We start from the raw sequence: 18,848 nt of genomic DNA, 5'->3' as shown, positions 1-18,848 counted from the left end.
CCTCTAAATGTGTTTTCATGCTTAGGAGGTTGTTTTGCCTAGTATAGTTTATACTAGTGAGTTTATGTGTCCCTGTGTGATCTATACCTATGGTGATTAGTATTGCGTAGTGTGTACCTACCTTTTACCAGCGTTACTGGTTGTGTTCTACAATTGTTATTTTGTGCTAATTCTACTAAGTGCTATTTCTACTAAGTGCTGATCCTGACAGTGGCCCACGTGGCCCTGCCTGTGTAAATAATCCCTTGTGCATATTGCCCGTGCCAGTTGGCACAATGTATATTGCGTGATTAGTATCTGATGTGTTTTGGAGAATACAAAAGTTATTTTTATATAAACTTGTGTGGAGTTCCTTTTGTGGTGTGCCTGGGATGTTTTTGCTGTGTGCGTGCGCAAATGCTTTACACATTGCCTCTGGGATAAGCCCGTCTGCTCGTGCCAAGCTACCAAGGGGGTGAGCAGGGGTTATCTTTGGCATGTAACTCCCTTGCCCTGACTAGAGTGGTGGTTTCTACCTGGCTTTGGCGCAAGCCTTAGCCAACCAGAAATCCCAGTTCTAACAGTGGCTATATCGACATAGAAGCTTTTGTGTAGCACTGATGAGAAGAGCTAATGTTACTGGGCAAGGGACAGGTTCCCTACCTTGAAGCTCTGTCAATGAACGCACATTATCAGAGTGTAATAAGGATTAGTACATTCACTAGGGAAATAAGGATTCCAACGCAACCTTAACAAATGTAGATTGTGTCTCTAGAAGACAATAGTGTCAACTGGTTGGTTACGTTTTTCAGGCAGGGTTCAGATTAGGTCTGGGCGGTAAATTCCGTTCCACTCGCGGAATTTGGGTAATTTCGCATTCCGCGGAGAACACAAAATTGCTGCAAATTCTGCATTCCGCAACTTCGCAAAATTTTTTGCTTGTTCGCGTTCTCAAAATGTGTGTTCGTGAGATATTTCCCCCGAGCATGCAAACAGCAATTGCGAACAGGAAAAAAGCATCGCGAACAAGTAATTCCCTGTGTTTGCGGAGTTTCTGCGTGTTTGCGGAGATTTTTTACAGTTTCGCTGAGGTTTGTGTAACGCGATTACGCAAATTTCGCCCACCCCTAGTTCAGATAGATTTACCTAACGCACACAAAAAGGTTAAAAGGAAAGTTTTTTGATTAGCCTCCTCACCAACTGGTGTGTTTGGGTGAACTCCCTTCAGTCATTCTTTGTGTAAGTTCTGCGCATTTTTTATCCACCCATGTCATTTCACAGATATTTGAATCTTCCACCTTACATTTTTCATACATCATCTTGCCCGGCTAACAAAGGAGTACCTCAGACATCACAGAACTTTGCAATTGCATTGTCATCTAAGATGGTGACTGCATTAATGTTCAGGACGAACGGCATAGACTTACATTCAGAGAGGAAACCTAAGGTGACCCTCCTCATCTAATATTTCTACCATGTCAACTTCATGATGCAAGGCCATCTTAGATAAAAGGATTCCACATGGCCATACAATAACAGTGGCAGCTGAATTTCTACTTCTTGGTTACAAAAAACAGAATAGAGCCTGGTGCCTTTTCTGCCCATGCCATTGTGGTTGGATGTTCTTGATTAAAAAGAACCTTCAACACACAAATAAAGTTGTTCGATGTAAAGATAGATATTTTCAAGATACAATTGCCTAGTTGCACTATAAACATGAGGGTGTCTTCACCCACTTCTTTAGAACCGCAATAAAGACTACTGCCTCCATAAGTCAGCATTGGCATATTTTTTTCTGAATGGAAGCAAAAATAATTACAGGAGGAAGAGTGACTTTGGAACTTTAAATGTTGAAGCTGCACGCTATATACAATCTGCCACCCTTATAACAAAAGTGCAGTTAGGTTATTTTTATTTTAACCATTGTTCCATTCAACAAACCAATAAAAAGACATTTAAAAGGGTCTCCTGTGTTAGCTTAAGATTTAAAGAGTAGTGGTGGACACCTATGAGGCCTTTAGGAACGGCCTAAGATATTGCGGCCTGGTAGAGCAAAGGCTTATATCTCACTCAAGAGAGACATCTAGTAACTGCCTGTAGTATTGTACTTTTGTGAAAGACTATTTCTAGGAAATTCACCTTTTTTGTATTGTCACCCCAGATTTTCCACCTTAGCCAAAGCCTATATTTATGCTGGCTTTAGAACTCTGTGCATTTGCTAACCAACTGTAGAGTGCCTGTGCTCCCCATTTATAAATTGTTAAATTGCCTAACTCCTAATTGATATATGTAACTTGACAATAAGTCCGTAGTATACAATGTAGAAAGCCTACCCAAAGCCTGAAAAGTAAATGCCACTAGTGGGCTGCAGCACATTGTACCACCTACTACAGTTGCAGTGCAAACATGGCATTAGGCCTATTCTGTACAGCTGCAGTGACAACTGTCAAACTCAACCTTTTGACATTTAAAAGGAAGGGTTTTGCATATTAATCAGAAACTCACTCCTATGTAAGCCTTGCAGCTCACAACACAGGTTTCATGGTTTTTAAAAGCAGGGCATGTAGAAATGTAATGTTAACATGCCCTTACAATGAGTAGCACCAAAAACTATTTTCACTGTATGAATGCTGCCTCAGAAAAATAATGATATAGGATATTAAATCCTAATACTGTTAACTCAGCAAAGAGACTAGCTAGAAAATAATTAATTAAACAATTATTTTTAATAGTTATTAAAATGCCAGCTGTCAGACTGTGCTCAAACCTTGAATATGTGTCATTTGAGGTGCAAAATGCACCCCAAGAGCAAACTATAGGCCGGCTTGTATGGGTAGAGAAGAATCTTCTGAGCTCAACAGATATGCAGGGTGGGGGCCGTGAACTTCATTTGACAGCACAGTGTGAAAAGCTGCTTGACAGGTTTGTTGAGCCTTATGTAACGCTTGGGGAACACTTGAAAGGAAAACAGGATGTCAAGACAATTATCTTTCTTGGTGCTGAGGGCTCTGCATATGCCCTACCGGATTTTTGCTCTAGGTTTGCTGTGGTAACAGTGCCCCTCTCAATTTAAATTGTAGTGTCTGATGTGGAAGGGCCCTCAGAATACTATAGTACACTCCTCACTCAGCGAAATTTAGTGTGGCTGAAGGCCTTAGGCATTTTGGTTTTGCCCTGAGGCATTGCATTTTCAGCCTGTTCGCAGAAAGGCAGACAGGGACTACTGGAAAAATAGGCAGTTCAGGGGCTAGGAACCTTTACCCCATTGAATAGGGAGGGGCCATGAGACACCCCCACCCACTTACTAGTTCCAGGCATCAATGTGGCACCTCCAGGTACCCACTTCAGGAGCTTTTCTGGAACTGCTGGTCCGGATCAGGAAGGTCTGGAAGATTAGAAGAGGACTGGATCTGCGGTGTGTGACCCAAGAGGGGCGCCAAGGGATGGTACCTGCTCATTCTTGTACGCAGCACACGGAAGTGGCCTCCAAGGGTCAGGTGGCTGACACGAAGATTTCAGGATGAGACTAGAGGTAATCTGGGAGGGATAATCCTTTTAAGCCCTTCCATAAAGGCTTTAATGACAGGGACTCTGAATGGTTCTGTTTCTTAGTGTTGAGTGAGAAGACTCAGCCTGTTGAGAGGGTTCTAGTAAGGGACTACAGACACCCGGAGGAAAGTTGTGAACCATGGCTTCCTGGCCCACATTGGAGCTGCTGGGAGGACAGCAACAGATTTGCCAAAACATCCGAATCACAAATCGTGAGAGAGGCAGAAAAGTGTAAGCAAATATCCCTGATCAGATCATCCATAGTGCATTGCCCATTGACTGTGGGCATGGAAACCTGGAGGCAATTGCGAACAGATCTATGTTGGGAAAACCCCCAATATTGGAAGCAGATAAGCAGGACTTTGGGGTGGAGTTGCCACTTGCAGACTTGTTGCCGCATTGTGCTTACAGGACTGCAAAGTTGTTGTCCGATCCCAAAAGCTACTCCACTAGCTGGTGCAGTCTGTGGTGGATTGCTCAATGCCAAATGCCTTGCGCTAACTCTGAGAGCTGGTGAGACGTGTGTACCTACCTGTTGCCGCAGGTAATACATGGCAGTCAAATTGCCTAATATGACCGGACCATTGTGTGATGTATGTGGCAGAAGGCGGCCTTCAGAGTAAATTGAACTGCCAACAACTCCAGATTTTATGTGTGAAGGACTGTTGAAGCAGTATCCACAGACCCTGAACAGTCATGTCCTGAAGATGCACCCCAAACACCAGCTCGTGAGATAGGCGTTCATGGTGATGGTCACCTAGGGTACTGGGTCTACAAAAGGCCTGCCCCACAGCAGACTACTTCTGACCCACAACTGCAGAGAGCGATGGGTGCTGACTTTTAAAAACAATATTGTTTATTGACAACACGAGAAAATACATTTGTAATATTTACATAATCCATTTTAGCAAAAGAAAAATTTAAAACAACAAAAGTAAAATAATTGCAGATCAATACACATATAAAGTTTAGCCAGGTGGAAAAAGGACAATAAGTTATTAAGCAGCATAAATCAGAGGAGACAAAAGAAAATTTTAGCATTTACATTCGTAGAACAGCAGAGATATTTAAACAAAAGTTCCCCAAACTCTATCCAATTTCATCAGTGATCTAACTCCTCTTATTTTAGCTAATGCGGACTCCATAGTATAAGTTTCTTTAACCAGAGACCACCATTCCATGATGTGAGGTGGTTTCGGGGAAATCCATGCCCTGGCGATAGTCTAGCACACGAGAGTAAAATAGTTCATAAGTCTTTCTGTGGGCTATTCAGCGGTTGTATACCTAATAGTACCATTGTTACAGTAAAGGGAGAAAATCTAACAAGTTTTTGGTTCAAAACATTGTCCAGTCCAGACCAAAACTCGGTCAGTGCTGGGCATGAAAAAAGCATATGTTCTAGATCAGCCGCGATTAGATCACATTTGGGGCATTTAAACTGGTTGTTTGTAGGGCTATTTAGGGACCATTTTGAAATTCTTTCTGGTGTATAATATAAAAGACATATTCCTTTATATTGTTGTAGCCTTAAGCTAGAGGACTGTACTAGGTTATTGATGCTACAGAGAGAAGCAGAGCTCTTGTTAGCAGTTTTGTTAATACCCAATTTTGTGCTTCACTTCATAGCAAGTTTCATACAATGATCCGCCTTATAAGAATTAAGGCATTTGTAGCCCTCACTGAGAGATGATTTAGTCTTTACTGAGTAAAAGCAATTCCAGATATCTGAATCGGAAATGTCCCTCATATTCAGCTAACGTATAAAAAAAATAGGGGATATGCATATACTTAAACCGCATGGTTTCAGTCCGTTTATAAAGAATTTGGAGTGTTTCAAAATCCATAAAATCATCAGAACCATAAAGGTCCCCTAAAGTTATTATTCCAGAAATGGCCCATGTAATAATAATAATAATCCACATTTGTAAAGCGCACAATCACCCGTTAGGGTCTCTAGGCGCTGGGGACCGTCGGGAAGATTAGGCAAGCTATTGCCCAGAGTCACATGGTGCTGGGCTAACCTGCCGCCGGAGCCGGGGATCGAACCGTGATCCCCAGATTCCAGCGTCAGTCGCCCTGGCCGCGGCGCCACACCTCTTCCACGTATTGCCCACTCCATCATTGAAGATTCCAGGAAGTCCCGGATTACCCCACAGTTTTACACATAGTTAAAATAGAAAACCAAATTCTAACAATCTCCCTTGCGAAATAATAATTAGGGTTGTTCACTCTCGCTAAGAACTGATTAGAGTCCGCACCCAGCATGAACTGATAAAAGTAGTATTGATTGTTTGGATTAAATAAACTACGGAGGCGACCAAAAAAAGGTGCAAAAAATATAGCCTGAAATCGGGAAAGTTCAGCCCGCCTTTATTAAATGGAAGCTTGAGTAAAGCAATTGATCGGCGTGCTTTTTTATATCCCCAGATAAAGCCACTAAAGATCCCATCTAGTTTAAAAAAAAATAATAATTAAAAAAAGAGCACACACATAGTGGAATTGACCTAAATAAATACATTTTGGCAATACCTTCATTTTGATTAAATTAATTCGGCCTACAATACTTAGTGGGACCTTGTGCCATTTTTTCAATATAACAGACACTTCTTTAATAGAGCCTCATAATGGAGTATGATTATTTCACTTATTTTAGATGACATTTTGACACCCAGATATGTAGCTGCCCTGCATATCCCTTGTACTGAAGCCTGGGGTTTATAATTCGCTATTATCTGTGTTTTATTTATGTTTCATTTTTATCCAGAAATTGCCCCAAAACTATTGGCTTCCTCAGTTATCCCGTGTAGAGCTTCTATTACATCTGTAGAATATATGGTGATATCGTCAGCGTAAGCTGTAATTTTTAAAGAATGAAGGCCGAAATGAAAAGGAACGATTCGAGGTGGAGTCTGTAGTGCATTGATAAATGGTTCCATAGAGAGTCCAAACTGCAAGGGTGACAAAGGGCACCCTTGCCAAGTGCCCCTAGATATTGTAAAATTAGAAGATGTCATACCAGCATAGCTAATTTTAGCAGTTGGGTGACCATATAAAGCCTGCATCCACCTTAAATATTGGCCTTTAAAACCGAAAGTTGTCATTACGGCCCAGAGATAATCCCACCCCACTCGGTCGAAAGCTTTTTCAGCGTCCAGCAATACCATACCGAGTGGGGTGGAATCAATCTCTGCTACATCAAATGCGGTTATAGCCATATTTACATGGGCTGTTGTGTCCCTGCCCATGACAAATCCATGCTGTTGAGGATTAACTAATTTCGGCATGAGAGGAGTCAATCGTGTGGCAAGGACTTTAGCAAACACTTTTGCATCCGTGTTAATGAGTGAGATGGGTCTGTATGACCCACACTCATTAGCAGGTTTATTCTTTTTTAGAAAAAAACTATCTTTGCGATGTTCCACGAATTAGGAGCCTTTTCGCTCTGACCAATTGAGTTAATTACCTGACAAAAGAGGGGGAGTAACTCATCAGTACAAATTTTGTATAATTCTACTGGTAGCATGTCCTCCCCAGCAGCCTTGCCTGATGTCAGAGAAACAATTGCAAGTCTTATTTCTGACAGTGATGTTGTTAGTTAATTGATCAAGTACTTTTATGTCTCTGCTGTTTATCATATTAGTATCCAAATACATTTGTATGCTATTCATGGTAGGATGATTTTCTGGAGTATACAGAGTTCTATAATAATTAACAAATTGCTCCATTATCTGTGCAGGCTGGTTATAAATAATGTTGTTAGGTCCCTTTATTGTCTTAACTAATGTTTTGGCCTTATCATCAGCGACTTTATATGCCAACATTTTTCCAATTTTATCACCACTCTCATATTGGGACAGTTGATATTTGTGTAGTTTAACACTACTTTTCTCTCTGAGAGTGGCTTTCATAGCAGACCTAAGATTCACTAATTTAGATCCCAGTTCAACACTATTTTGGGAACCTTGACACAAGGCTTCTGCCAATTGATTTTCCAGTGACAGTATATTAGTGGCCATATTTGTAGTCGCTTTTCTGGACTCTGAATTCTGTCTCCAGACAAACTGTTGCACAAATCCCCTTATACTAGCCTTACAGGCATCCCAAACAGTGGATAAAGTGGAGTTAATATTCAATTTGATAAACTCTAGGATGTGTTCCTTGAGTTGTAATATGAACTCTGAATCTAATAATAAATACCTAGGAAATAAAAATTGCCTTGACCCTGTTTTTTTTGTGAAGTATTGAAAACAAGAAGAATTGGATTATGGTCTGAAGTGACCCATGAGCATATCTCTATGGTACTAGTATCTAAAATCCTATCCGAGACCCAAGCCATATCTGTACGTGAGCATAGCTTATGTGGTGCAGAATAATAGGTATATCCCGCCACATTAGGATATGTAATTCGCCAGGCATCCTTTATGTTGTGTACGCGCCCTACTTCTAGAATAGCAGCTCGTGTCTTACGCATCCGTTGAAAAGCTCCCCGCCTGGTGTTATCTAACTCATAATTCATTATACAATTCAAATCTCCCATAATTATAAGCTCTCCTTCCCATTCCAACAGTTCAATATTTAGCCGATCAAAAGTAGAAGGATCATCAATATTTGAGCCATATGTGACACAGAATACATATTTACAATTTTCCAATACGAGTTGAGCAATGGCCCATCTGCCACCCTTATCCAGAGCGGCTTTAACAACCTCTAATCTTAATTGCTTCTGTTTTAGAATGGCAACCCCTCTGACTGAAACATTTAGCGCTGAGCAGGCTATTACATCATAACCAAGTTGCCCTAGTAGCTTCCTATCTTTATGAGCGATATGGGTCTCTGATAGTAATACTAGATGGGGGTTATACATTCTAAGCTCCTCCTGAACTAGTCGACTCTTATTCCTACTATTGAGGTCTGCAACGTTCCAGGCTAAACATCTCAGTCGATACATTTCGCTGATATACTGTCCCTTTCCATTCGGACCATAAATGTTATTGTTTCCCTATTGTCACATTCAACAAATCTCATTCTCGTAGTGGTATTTTTAAAAATGTTACCCCCCTCCCACAACCAACCAACCCTACACCCACCCATTCCACCCCTGCTCTGTGAAAAAATATGTATGGCCACCCTGAATTACTTTAAGAGGAGCTGGTTCATGGAGGAACACCTGTCCCTCCAGAGATTTAAGAGGATCTATAAACTGGTGCAGCTTCCATCGTAGCCTTACTTAAATCAGATCGAACAAAGAAGGTAACATTCTCTGTTATGACAGGGGAATTAGGCCTAGCTTTTAGCAATACTGCCTGTCACAGTAAAAAATTCCCAAAATAGATCAAGAAGGGACGAGGAAATTTGCTTTATTTCTTTGGGTTAGAGGAAGTCTATGGACTCTTTGAAGCTGTGAGTCCCAATTCCAGTCGGACAGATCCGGAAAAGCCTTCTGGAACAATTTAACTACATATGTCCTCGGGTCTGACCCTTCTGGTATACCAAGAAGTCTCAGATTTTGCCTCCTTTGATGATTCTCCATATCTTTCAGTTTATTCTGAAGACTCACAATCTGTGCATCATGTTGATTAGTGAGAGTCTCTGTACGAACAGACGCTTCTTCTACACCCACCACCCTTTGCTGCAGTTCTTCGATCTCCTGTGTAATCTCCCTGTGTAATCCCCCAAGTTTACTAGTCATCTCCTGTAAGGAATTTTGCATTTTACTATTGTCTTCCCTCAGCTGCAGGAAGTGTTGTGCTTCCTGTCGATCAGTTAGAGTCTTTAAAATCACATTGTGGGAGGAAAGAGTGGCCTCTGAGTCTTCTGAAGCTGTTTGGACCGGTATGTCGGTTATGTTGACTGTAGATGAAGTTGAAGGCGGACTGACCGCTGAGTCAGAGCCTATTACAATGGCTGCTGTAATGTTACTAGGCTTAGATAAAGATTGACTGCTGACTCAAAACAACACTATCACTTCCATAGGCCCTCCGCTTGAGGCCACTGTGCTTGCAGGAACTCTTGGAGCGGAAGCTTGTGTAAGCAGGCATGGGAATCTATGGCGATGCAGGAGGCCATCATGCAGAGGAGACACATCACTGTTTTCAAGGTAAGCTGGCAATTTGGCAGAAAGACAGCAGGAGCTGGAAGGTTTGGACCTCTGTGTGACTGGTATAAGCTTTCCCGGTGACTGACTGAGTACAGTATTGCCCCGAGAAAGGGTTGTTTTTGTAGGGGTTTGAGGTGAAAATATTGATGGTTAAACTTAGGTCATGGAGGAAATCTAAGGTCATCGGCGTGTGAACCGAAAACTGCTGCTTGCTTCCACTCAGCCAGTCATCAAGATGTGGGAAGACGTGGACGCCTTTCTTCCGGACATGGGTGGCTACGACTGCAAGACAGTTGGTGAAAACTCTGGGGGCGGCGGTAACACCAAAGAGTAGAACTTTGAACTGAAAGTGCTGCCCACTGACCATGAACCTGAGGTAGCGACGATGTGCAGGGTGGATCATGATATGGAACTAGGCAGCCTTCAAGTCGGGGCAGCTATGAGCTTGCCGTGCTGCAATAATGGAATGAGGTCCTGGAGTGTGACAATGTGGAAATGCTCCAAGAGGATGTACTTGTTGAAGGGCTAGAGGTCTAATATGGGCCTGAGAGACCGGTCTTTCTTGGGAATTTAGACAGTATAGTGAGTACACATGTTTGCCATGTTGTTGAGGATGCGTGGGCTCTATGGCCCCCTTGAGTAAGAATGCGTTCTGGAGGAGCTGTTGTTATTCTAATGAGAGGAAGTGTTTGCAGGGGGATTTGTTGCGTAGTTGGGCAGTGAGCTTCAATCAGTAACCCTCGTCTATATTGGACAACCCATTGGTCTGAGGCGATGTTTCACCATTGCTGAAGGGACACCGAGACATCCCCAGACAGGTGTTGTGGGATCGGGGAGGAAGAGGAAGCCACTGCTTGGTGGGTGAGGCTTCCTCAGTATCCCCATATGTACCCCTGAACTTGCAATGGTTTCTCTTATAGGCACCCCCTCAAATAGACCCAGGAGGCTTGTAGCTGGTGCTGCTGCCTCTGATAAGAGGTAGAGGCCTCTGGGGAGGTGGCTTAGGTACTGTCACAGAATTGTGAGTGACGAAAAGTTACATGGGATGAGGGAGACTGGATAGCTCCCATTGTTTTGGCTGTGTCTGTCTTTTTTGATTTTTTTCAAGCGTGCGATAAGCTTGAGGCCCAAAGATGTATTTCCCATCAAAGGTCATGTTGATCAGATGCTGCTGGACTTCTGGCTTGAAGCCAAAGACACAAAGCCAAGTGTGATTTTAGATCAGAACACTGGAGTTAAGGCCTCTGGCAGAGGCGTCAGCCACGTCAAGAGCACACATGATGGTGGTGGTGGAGAACCTTCGCCATTCCCCTATCATTTCCTGTGTTTGTTTTTTATATTGTACGAGGAGATCCTATATTAGGCCACTCATTTTGTACCAATGGCCACGGCAATATCTGGACAACAACACTACGGAGTTGGTGATCTGCCAATAAGTTGCAGATTGTGTGGTAACTTGTTTCCTTGCTGCTTCAATTTTCTTGCTTTATTCGGCGACAGGGGTTCCCCAGTGCCCTGTGCATTTGCCAGTTTATGGGTGGAGTGCACCATCAGTGGGTCTGGCCGGAGCCCCTTGCTAATGTAGGGTGGGACAAGAATGAGGCCTTGTGAGTAACAAAAAAAAAACGGAAATACACCTTTGGGTGACTATCCTAGTCTTGGTTGGGTTTTTAAAGGCATACAGTGAAGGTTTAAACACCCCCTTAAGCATGGGGAAAAAACTGTATGGAATGCAGTTTATGTGAGAGAGACTACTAGGAAGTCATCCTCCTCTGCAATGGAGTGCAGGCCTACCTTGTGAAACATGGCCGTCTGTAAATTATATCATGGTAAGAGATGGTGATGTCTGGCTTGGCAGTGTAGAGATCGAAGTTGTTGTGGAAGAGGAGTGCCGCAGCGGCCAGGGCGACCGACTCTGGAACCCGGGTGCTCATGGTTTGATCAAGGGAGCCTGTATAAATAGTAGTTCCGAATGAGGTCGCACACTGCTCGTCCCATCAGCGTGTGACCCCGGAGCATGATGGTCGATGTAGTAGGTATCAGCGGGTGCGCTTCTACCAGAGTCTTGAGTCTTGAGGGTGTTCACCGATGTGCTTGCCATCCCTGGACACGTGTTTCGTGGTCATTACCGCTCGTCAGCAGGGATTAGGCGTGTATCTGGACCTATGAATATTTTTGGCAGCCCACTCAGCAACCCCGTGCACACGCCTAATCCCTGCTGGCGAGCGGTAATAACCATGAAACACGTGTCCAGGGATGGCAAGCACATCAGTGAACACCCTCAAGACTCAAGACTTGGGTAGAAGCGCACCCGCTGATACCTACTACATCGACCATCATGCTCCAGGGTCACACGCGGATGGGACGAGCAGTGTGTGACCTCATTTGGAAATACTATTTATACAGGCTCCCTTGAGCCGGTGGAGGTGACGACCTTGAGATTACGCACCTGCGCGCCATAAATGGTATCTGGACCTACGAATATTTTCGGCTGCCCACGCATCAACCCGGTGCACACGCCTAATCCCTGCTGACGAGCTGTAATGACCGCGAAACACGTGTCCAGGGATGGCAAGCACATCAGTGAACACCCTCAAGACTTTGGTAGAAGCGCACCCGCTGATACCTACTACATCGACCATCATGCTCTGGCGTCACACGCTGATGATACGAGCAGTGTGCGACCTCATTTGGAAGTACTACCCATGCACATTACCAGTCTCAGGAAGAATCACTATACTGCATGACTCAAAAGATTTCTTCGAAGAGAAACAAGTTATACACGTTCGATCCAAAAACTAGATGGCATGGGCATTCAGAGCATGCATATCTACAGCTCTACATGCCATGAACATGTGTTTTCAAGTTACAAGCTTCCTATCAACAATAAGTTAAGTGCCAAATGGATATTAATTGAGCATGGAAAAAAGAGATAAGACAAAAGTGAGGCATGGATATTCACAACATGACAGTTTGTCCTAGGATTCATATCTAATCTGATTACATTTGAAATTAACGCCAAGTGCTAGCTGTGTTGGTGACTGTGTTCACCAACCGGTGAGTTGCATTCTCTGAGAAGATACTTGCAAGTGAACATAGCTTGTGCGAATCAACTAACATTTGGTTGTAAGCTAATGGACATTTACGTTTATGGCCCCATTGTTTTCCAATGAGAAAATTCAACTAGAGTTTGTCTGAGTGACGGACTGACAGGCTACATTATTAATAACAGAACAATTATGGTTAAGAGTTTTTCACTAGTTTGGGTATATGGTGCAAATAAAGTGGATCATATATTATCCTTGCAAAAACATTAATACATTTTAATAGTGTCCACACTTCTTCATTTTCACCGTTGAGTCTGCACTTCAAGTCTGTTGCAAAGCAGACTCCACTCCAATGCATAGCTAAGCAGCTCTGGAAAACTAGAATAAACAGCAGGTTGCACCATGTACCTGAAATGTTCCAGATAAAAGGAAAAAAAGGATGTCTCTGTAAATATACGATTCTTGAACGGTTAGTACAGACCCATCAGTCTGAGCACAGAAGTGGGGTCTGTCCCTCAAAATGGCATCACCAATGTTCACGTTTCTACCAGATATATGGAAATGGATTCAAGTGCGAGGGTTGGTAGAAGCGGTTTTAGGCAGACTAGAGAATGCCCCCTCCTGAAAGATTAAAGACGCTTGTAAGTGCATCAATAGGGTTACAGGTTTCCAGCTTTGGAGACCACTGGCCATCTAGGCAAAAATGAAACTGAGAAATCGAGATCGTAAATGGTAAAGAGGAATAGGAGATATATCGCTCAGCTAGAATTTTTAGGGAACTCATTGCAAGTAAAAGATAGCACACCCCATTTCCAGTTCCTTAACTTGTACCACATTAAACGTGTGCAGCTTGATTTAAAAAGAAAAACCCATAAATAAATCCCGTTTGTGAAATGTAACTTCATTTGAAAGAACTGATTATTATGGACTTCAGCTCAAAACAGGTTCTGCAGACCTTCAGTGAAGTAATCACAGCATGCACCAATTCTGAAGATATTATGTGGGTGATAAGGAGGTGCTCACCATCAGTTTTTTCTTCTACCCAGTTATTAATTCGTCCTCTGGCTCCTTCATATTCCTGTTGGAAGTCAACTTGCTCTAGCTCCGACAGGTAGTATTTATTGCAAGAATCCAGGAACCCCTGAAAAAAGGAGTAAGAGGTCAAAGTGAGGGGTTACTAAGACATCAGTCAAAAGTTCAGCATAAATATGGGACATAGTAGCCTCGGTCGAAAATAGCAACATTGAGGTATGTGCAGAAATGACCAAAGATGCAAACCTCTCATGAGAGAAGCCTGCAGAGTGGACAGACTGTACCAGATAGGGAGTCAGTAAGGTGACTAGAAGAGGCTTTAAGTTGGAAAGTGTGCATGCTTCTTTTCAAGGGCAGAAACGTGAAGGTAGGGAGGTAAAATACTGAGGAAGCAATAGTAAAACCGAAGGTGAGAAGCAGCAAAAGACTGAAGCGACAACTATCAGGAGGTGGAAGAGTAGTCATGAGAGATTCGGTGGAGATTTCAGTGTAAAATACACTAGCGTGCGAGTGAAGGGAGAAAACAGCTAGAAGAACATGGTGCTGCAGAGCAGGGCTAGACCTACAGATCTGGCACAACTATAACTGCACTGTCACCAGTAAGTAGGGTATGGTACTAATTGTGACCTGCTATGTGGTACAGACAAACAGCTTGCCTTGAAGTCAATAAAAGAGGAGTTACTGTAAGGGGACATAAGTCATCTTATTAGCTGTTAAGTGTGTCAACTAACAACGTCTGGAAAGGGAAACAGTGTCCCCCTGGCTGCACGACCCATCCATTTTAAGAAGAACAGACTGCCACCTCTAAATAGACTGGAGTAAGAGTTCAAGAGAGATATGGAGACAATGTTTGGGAATCCGATCGAGGAAGCAGAAGAGTTCTTCACCTCCGAATGTTTCTTCAAACAAGAATTCCACATTTAACTTTCATAGAAAGCACAGTATGTGCAGTATTACACCCATGACATGGAAAGTTAAATGTGACTTGTGAACTGCAGCACCTATTGTGCCATCCACTATAGTGGCAATAAATGCATAGCTTCATTCCTACCCTGGGCTGCCTGATGGCAGCACCTTGGAACTTTGTCAAAATCACCCTTTAAACAGGTAGGAAAACTTTATTTAATGTCACCCCATAGCATGTGACATTTGAGATTTGCTTGTTCTCCCATTGACTAGACACATAATGATTTTGTCCCTGGTCGGAAGTAGGTGTGAAATACATGTGATAACTGCCCCCAAAACAGATCCAATGCCTGGAAGTGGGAATGTATTTCTTCACCTGGTAGAAAGACCACTTGGGGTGGGGCGCCAGGAACTTAATTAACTTCAAAGGGTCCAGTCCTGTCACAAGCAAATGCTAGATGACTCAAAACAGTTCCTTGCTGAGCAATACAATAAATTCCATAAATTCAGTCCAATTGTTTGTATGTATCCCCAGAGTTTTCCAATCCCACGATAAATTCCATATAAGAAGAGTCACTTCAATTGTAACACCAAGGTATGTTGTTGTTTACAGCATCTGTCCAATTTTATTTCATTCTTTCTTCCATCAGTAGTCAAAATTGGTCAAAAACTGGCAGCCAACACGTGTTTCGTCAGGCATTAGTATCATGCCTTTCGACTTCTTCAGGGCAGTTCAAGTACTTCTCAGATCATATAACTTCCAATAATATAACCAAAATCGGGCTTCTAACAAAACAAAATCATCACCACGTATGTAAATCTCCACTTATTTAATATCCACGGTTATATCTCAATATCCCAAAGTAATCGCGCCACGTAACTCCTATTTTTAATGCCGAAGAATCCAAAATATCCTTGTCTTACGTTCAAGGGCTGCCAAATATCCAGGCAGGCACAGGTACGTGTACATCTGCCACTCGCAATCGTGGAGAGCGTGTACGGTCTCTCTGGTGTCAAAGTCGGCACCTGGCCTGCCTGGATATTTGGCAGCCCTTGAATGTAAGACAAGGATATTTTGGATTCTTCGGCATTAAAAATAGGAGTTACGTGGCGCGATTACTTTGGGATATTGAGATATAACCGTGGATATTAAATAAGTGGAGATTTACATACGTGATGATTTTGTTTTGTTAGAAGCCCGATTTTTGGTTATATTATTGGAAGTTATATGATCTGAGAAGTACTTGAACTGCCCTGAAGAAGTCGAAAGGCATGATACTAATGCCTGACGAAACACGTGTTGGCTGCCAGTTTTTGACCAATTTTGACTACTGATGGAAGAAAGAATGAAATAAAATTGGACAGATGCTGTAAACAACAACATACCTTGGTGTTACAATTGAAGTGACTCTTATATGGAATTTATCGTGGGATTGGAAAACTCTGGGGATACATACAAACAATTGGATTGAATTTATAGAATTTATTGTATTGCTCAGCAAGGAACTGTTTTGAATTGTATACCTGGAATTGCTATTCTGGGCTTGTAGGGAAGAGGGGTGACCTTCCTTTCTTTGCTTTGAAGCATATTTTACTATCGTGATTTTGTTACTGAATGCCATATTCTTGTTGTGCGCCTATATATATATATATATATATATATATATATATATATATATATATATATATATATATATATATATATATATATATATATATATATATATATATATATATATATATATATATATACCTGGTCATCTCTTCATATTTGAAATGCTAGATGACACCTGGAAAGCCCCGGCTTTTGTTCCCCTCATCAAGCTTGCGCTAAACCCCGTGGGAGAAAAGCTACGCCCAGAACCAATTTAGAGTGACCACAGAGGAGAAGACTGCTCATTACCCAGGCCACGCCTCTGGGTTGACCCACAGGCTCTGCACAAGGGGAAGCAGGGTTTGCCCCATCTTAGTTCAGTAGATTGTGTTACCAAAAAAGTGTTATGGTCTGGATTTCATTCACTTAATATCACTCAACATTACAGGACCTCAGCACAAATGGATTTTCGGAACAATTCAAGCGGTACTTTTTAATGTAGTCTTACATGCGTACAAGAACATCTAAAATGGGAATATTCAAGGAATATTTATACAGTTGGCACAAAGAGCAGTGCTCTATTTGCTCTTTTACCAATTGAGATTGCAAAGGTCAGGGCTGATTCACAAAGACATGTGAAAGAATCCCCCGTAGTACTACTTCCCCACTCATAAATGCTTTATTGAATCTGCCACTACATGTTTCGCTACATTAAAGTTTGTATTCAATTCACTTTAAATGGAGGTTCCAGTTGCTCCCAGTCAATGGTACGGTGTCTATGTCTCACCTTAGGTTCTTTGAAAGGTAGCTGCCTGGAATCTACAATTCCATTATAATCATGAGAGCGATCTTTGTAAGTGTGAGCGAATATTTTAAAGTCCCCTAGCCATCAACAAAAATGTTCGACAACAGCATCTTTTTGACAGAGAAACAATACCATGTACTAATGGAAATGACGACTAATGTAACTTACTGAATCTATGAAGTAGAAAATGAGACGCTAGAGTAACACATAAAAAGAAAATGTATGCCAACCAAGAGGGACAATATATTAATAAACCTTAAGAAATCGCAAACAATATTAAATCCCTAAATATTTAATAAAAGTGGCATCTTACTACAGCTGATCTCCACCTAGATTCTGGATTTTCATTTCACTAACACATGCCTTCTAACCTGCCAAGGTACACAAGTAATATACACAGGCCTGACAGGCAAATAAGAAACCAAATCAAACATCATTTTAGGTTAGGTACACCGGGATAGGCGTATTTTAGAAGCACCAGTTGAGTACTTTTAGTCATTATTTATCACTGTATGTATTTTATGCATTGTAGGTATTTTATGGCTTAGAAACCATATAATGCTTTTACAGTATTATTTTATAATTATCTATGTATTGTATGCTTTGTACTTTGCAGCACGTATTCCGATTGCAGCAGTTCATTTCTACTGCTTGAGAAAGAAGACTGTTCAATAATAACCTTTTATTGAAAACGCCAATCTCTCTTTCTCTCCACCTTTATACATTCCGAAAATAGGAAGGGAAATGATTCGTTTCCAAACCCAATTTGCAAACTATGTCAGCATTCTTTTTATATCCGTAAATACATAAATTAGAAATGATCGCAGAAAATGGAAAACATTTTAGCTTTGCCGTTATTTACCCATTCCAAAATGACAGTCCAGTTTTTGTGAAAACACTCTTATTTCCACTCCAATGCAAAGCAACAGAGGAAAATCCACCCATATGGCGGATTTTTTCCTAGTCATTCGTAGGATTAGGGTGTGAAAAATCCTAAAATTAAGATCTGTAAATAAGGATGTTGAAAAATGATTCTGTAATTCAACGTTTTGCAGCTGCCATTTTTGGGGTGATTTAGTACCCAAGTGACTGGGCTGAGTCCAGCATGTGTCTCTGACCAGGAACACTGCTTAGTACAATATTCCAGCAGTGATAAGTATGCAGTCAGTACGGGTGACTTCTCTAAAAATGGTTTCATGCTTGCTTGGTTTTCTAAATCATTACATAGAAAAATCCCTTTGTTAGAGTATATATATATATATATATATATATATATATATATATATATATATATATATATATATATATATATATATATATATATATATATATATATATATATATATATATATATATATATATATATATATATATATATATATATATGTGTTTGTATTACCGCCAGTAGGTATATATGGTTAGGATTGTTTTCCATAGGGAAATCGCAACATTCTATTGGGAATAACTTTGGCGCCGGTTGAGGAATCTTCCTGAAATTTTCCTTAACTTTGCCTCGCGGCGCTCCGCTCTTTCCCTGGAAGTTTGGGGGGGGATTAGTCAAGCGGGGGCCGAGATAAAAGGGGGGTCCCAAAACGTGTTTTCCCCATGTTCATTTCCATAGGGCGGTTGGACTCACTTTTAGCCCGAACGGCTGAATGATTTTCCACCAAACTTGGCAAAATTGTAGGGACTGGTAGCCCGATGTGCCTTTGCTATGTCTCAAGATATGTGCTCCAGTGGTTTTTACAAAAATGTACTTTGAAAAAATATATATTGGGCTATATATATGTTAGAGCCCAAATGTAGCCCAATGTAGCCCAAAGATGGCCACCAGAGACA

General features: G+C 41.7%; 1 protein-coding gene across 4 annotated transcripts in view; it reads right to left on the bottom strand.

Annotated features, from left to right (window-relative positions):
* The window catches only part of LOC144829157 (leukocyte elastase inhibitor-like), a 296,714-nt gene that overhangs the window by 243,988 nt on the left and 33,878 nt on the right, over positions 1-18,848 (bottom strand). For all 4 annotated transcript variants that reach the window (XM_078688012.1, XM_078688013.1, XM_078688015.1 and 1 more), the window contains exon 3: positions 13,696-13,813. In XM_078688012.1, the coding sequence (XP_078544138.1) occupies positions 13,696-13,813 (118 nt within the window). The remainder of the gene's footprint in view (positions 1-13,695; positions 13,814-18,848) is intronic.

The sequence above is a fragment of the Lissotriton helveticus genome, chromosome 4_1, assembly GCF_964261635.1.
Source record: "Lissotriton helveticus chromosome 4_1, aLisHel1.1, whole genome shotgun sequence".
Taxonomy (NCBI): domain Eukaryota; kingdom Metazoa; phylum Chordata; class Amphibia; order Caudata; family Salamandridae; genus Lissotriton; species Lissotriton helveticus.
This window is presented reverse-complemented; position numbering and strand designations above follow the sequence as displayed.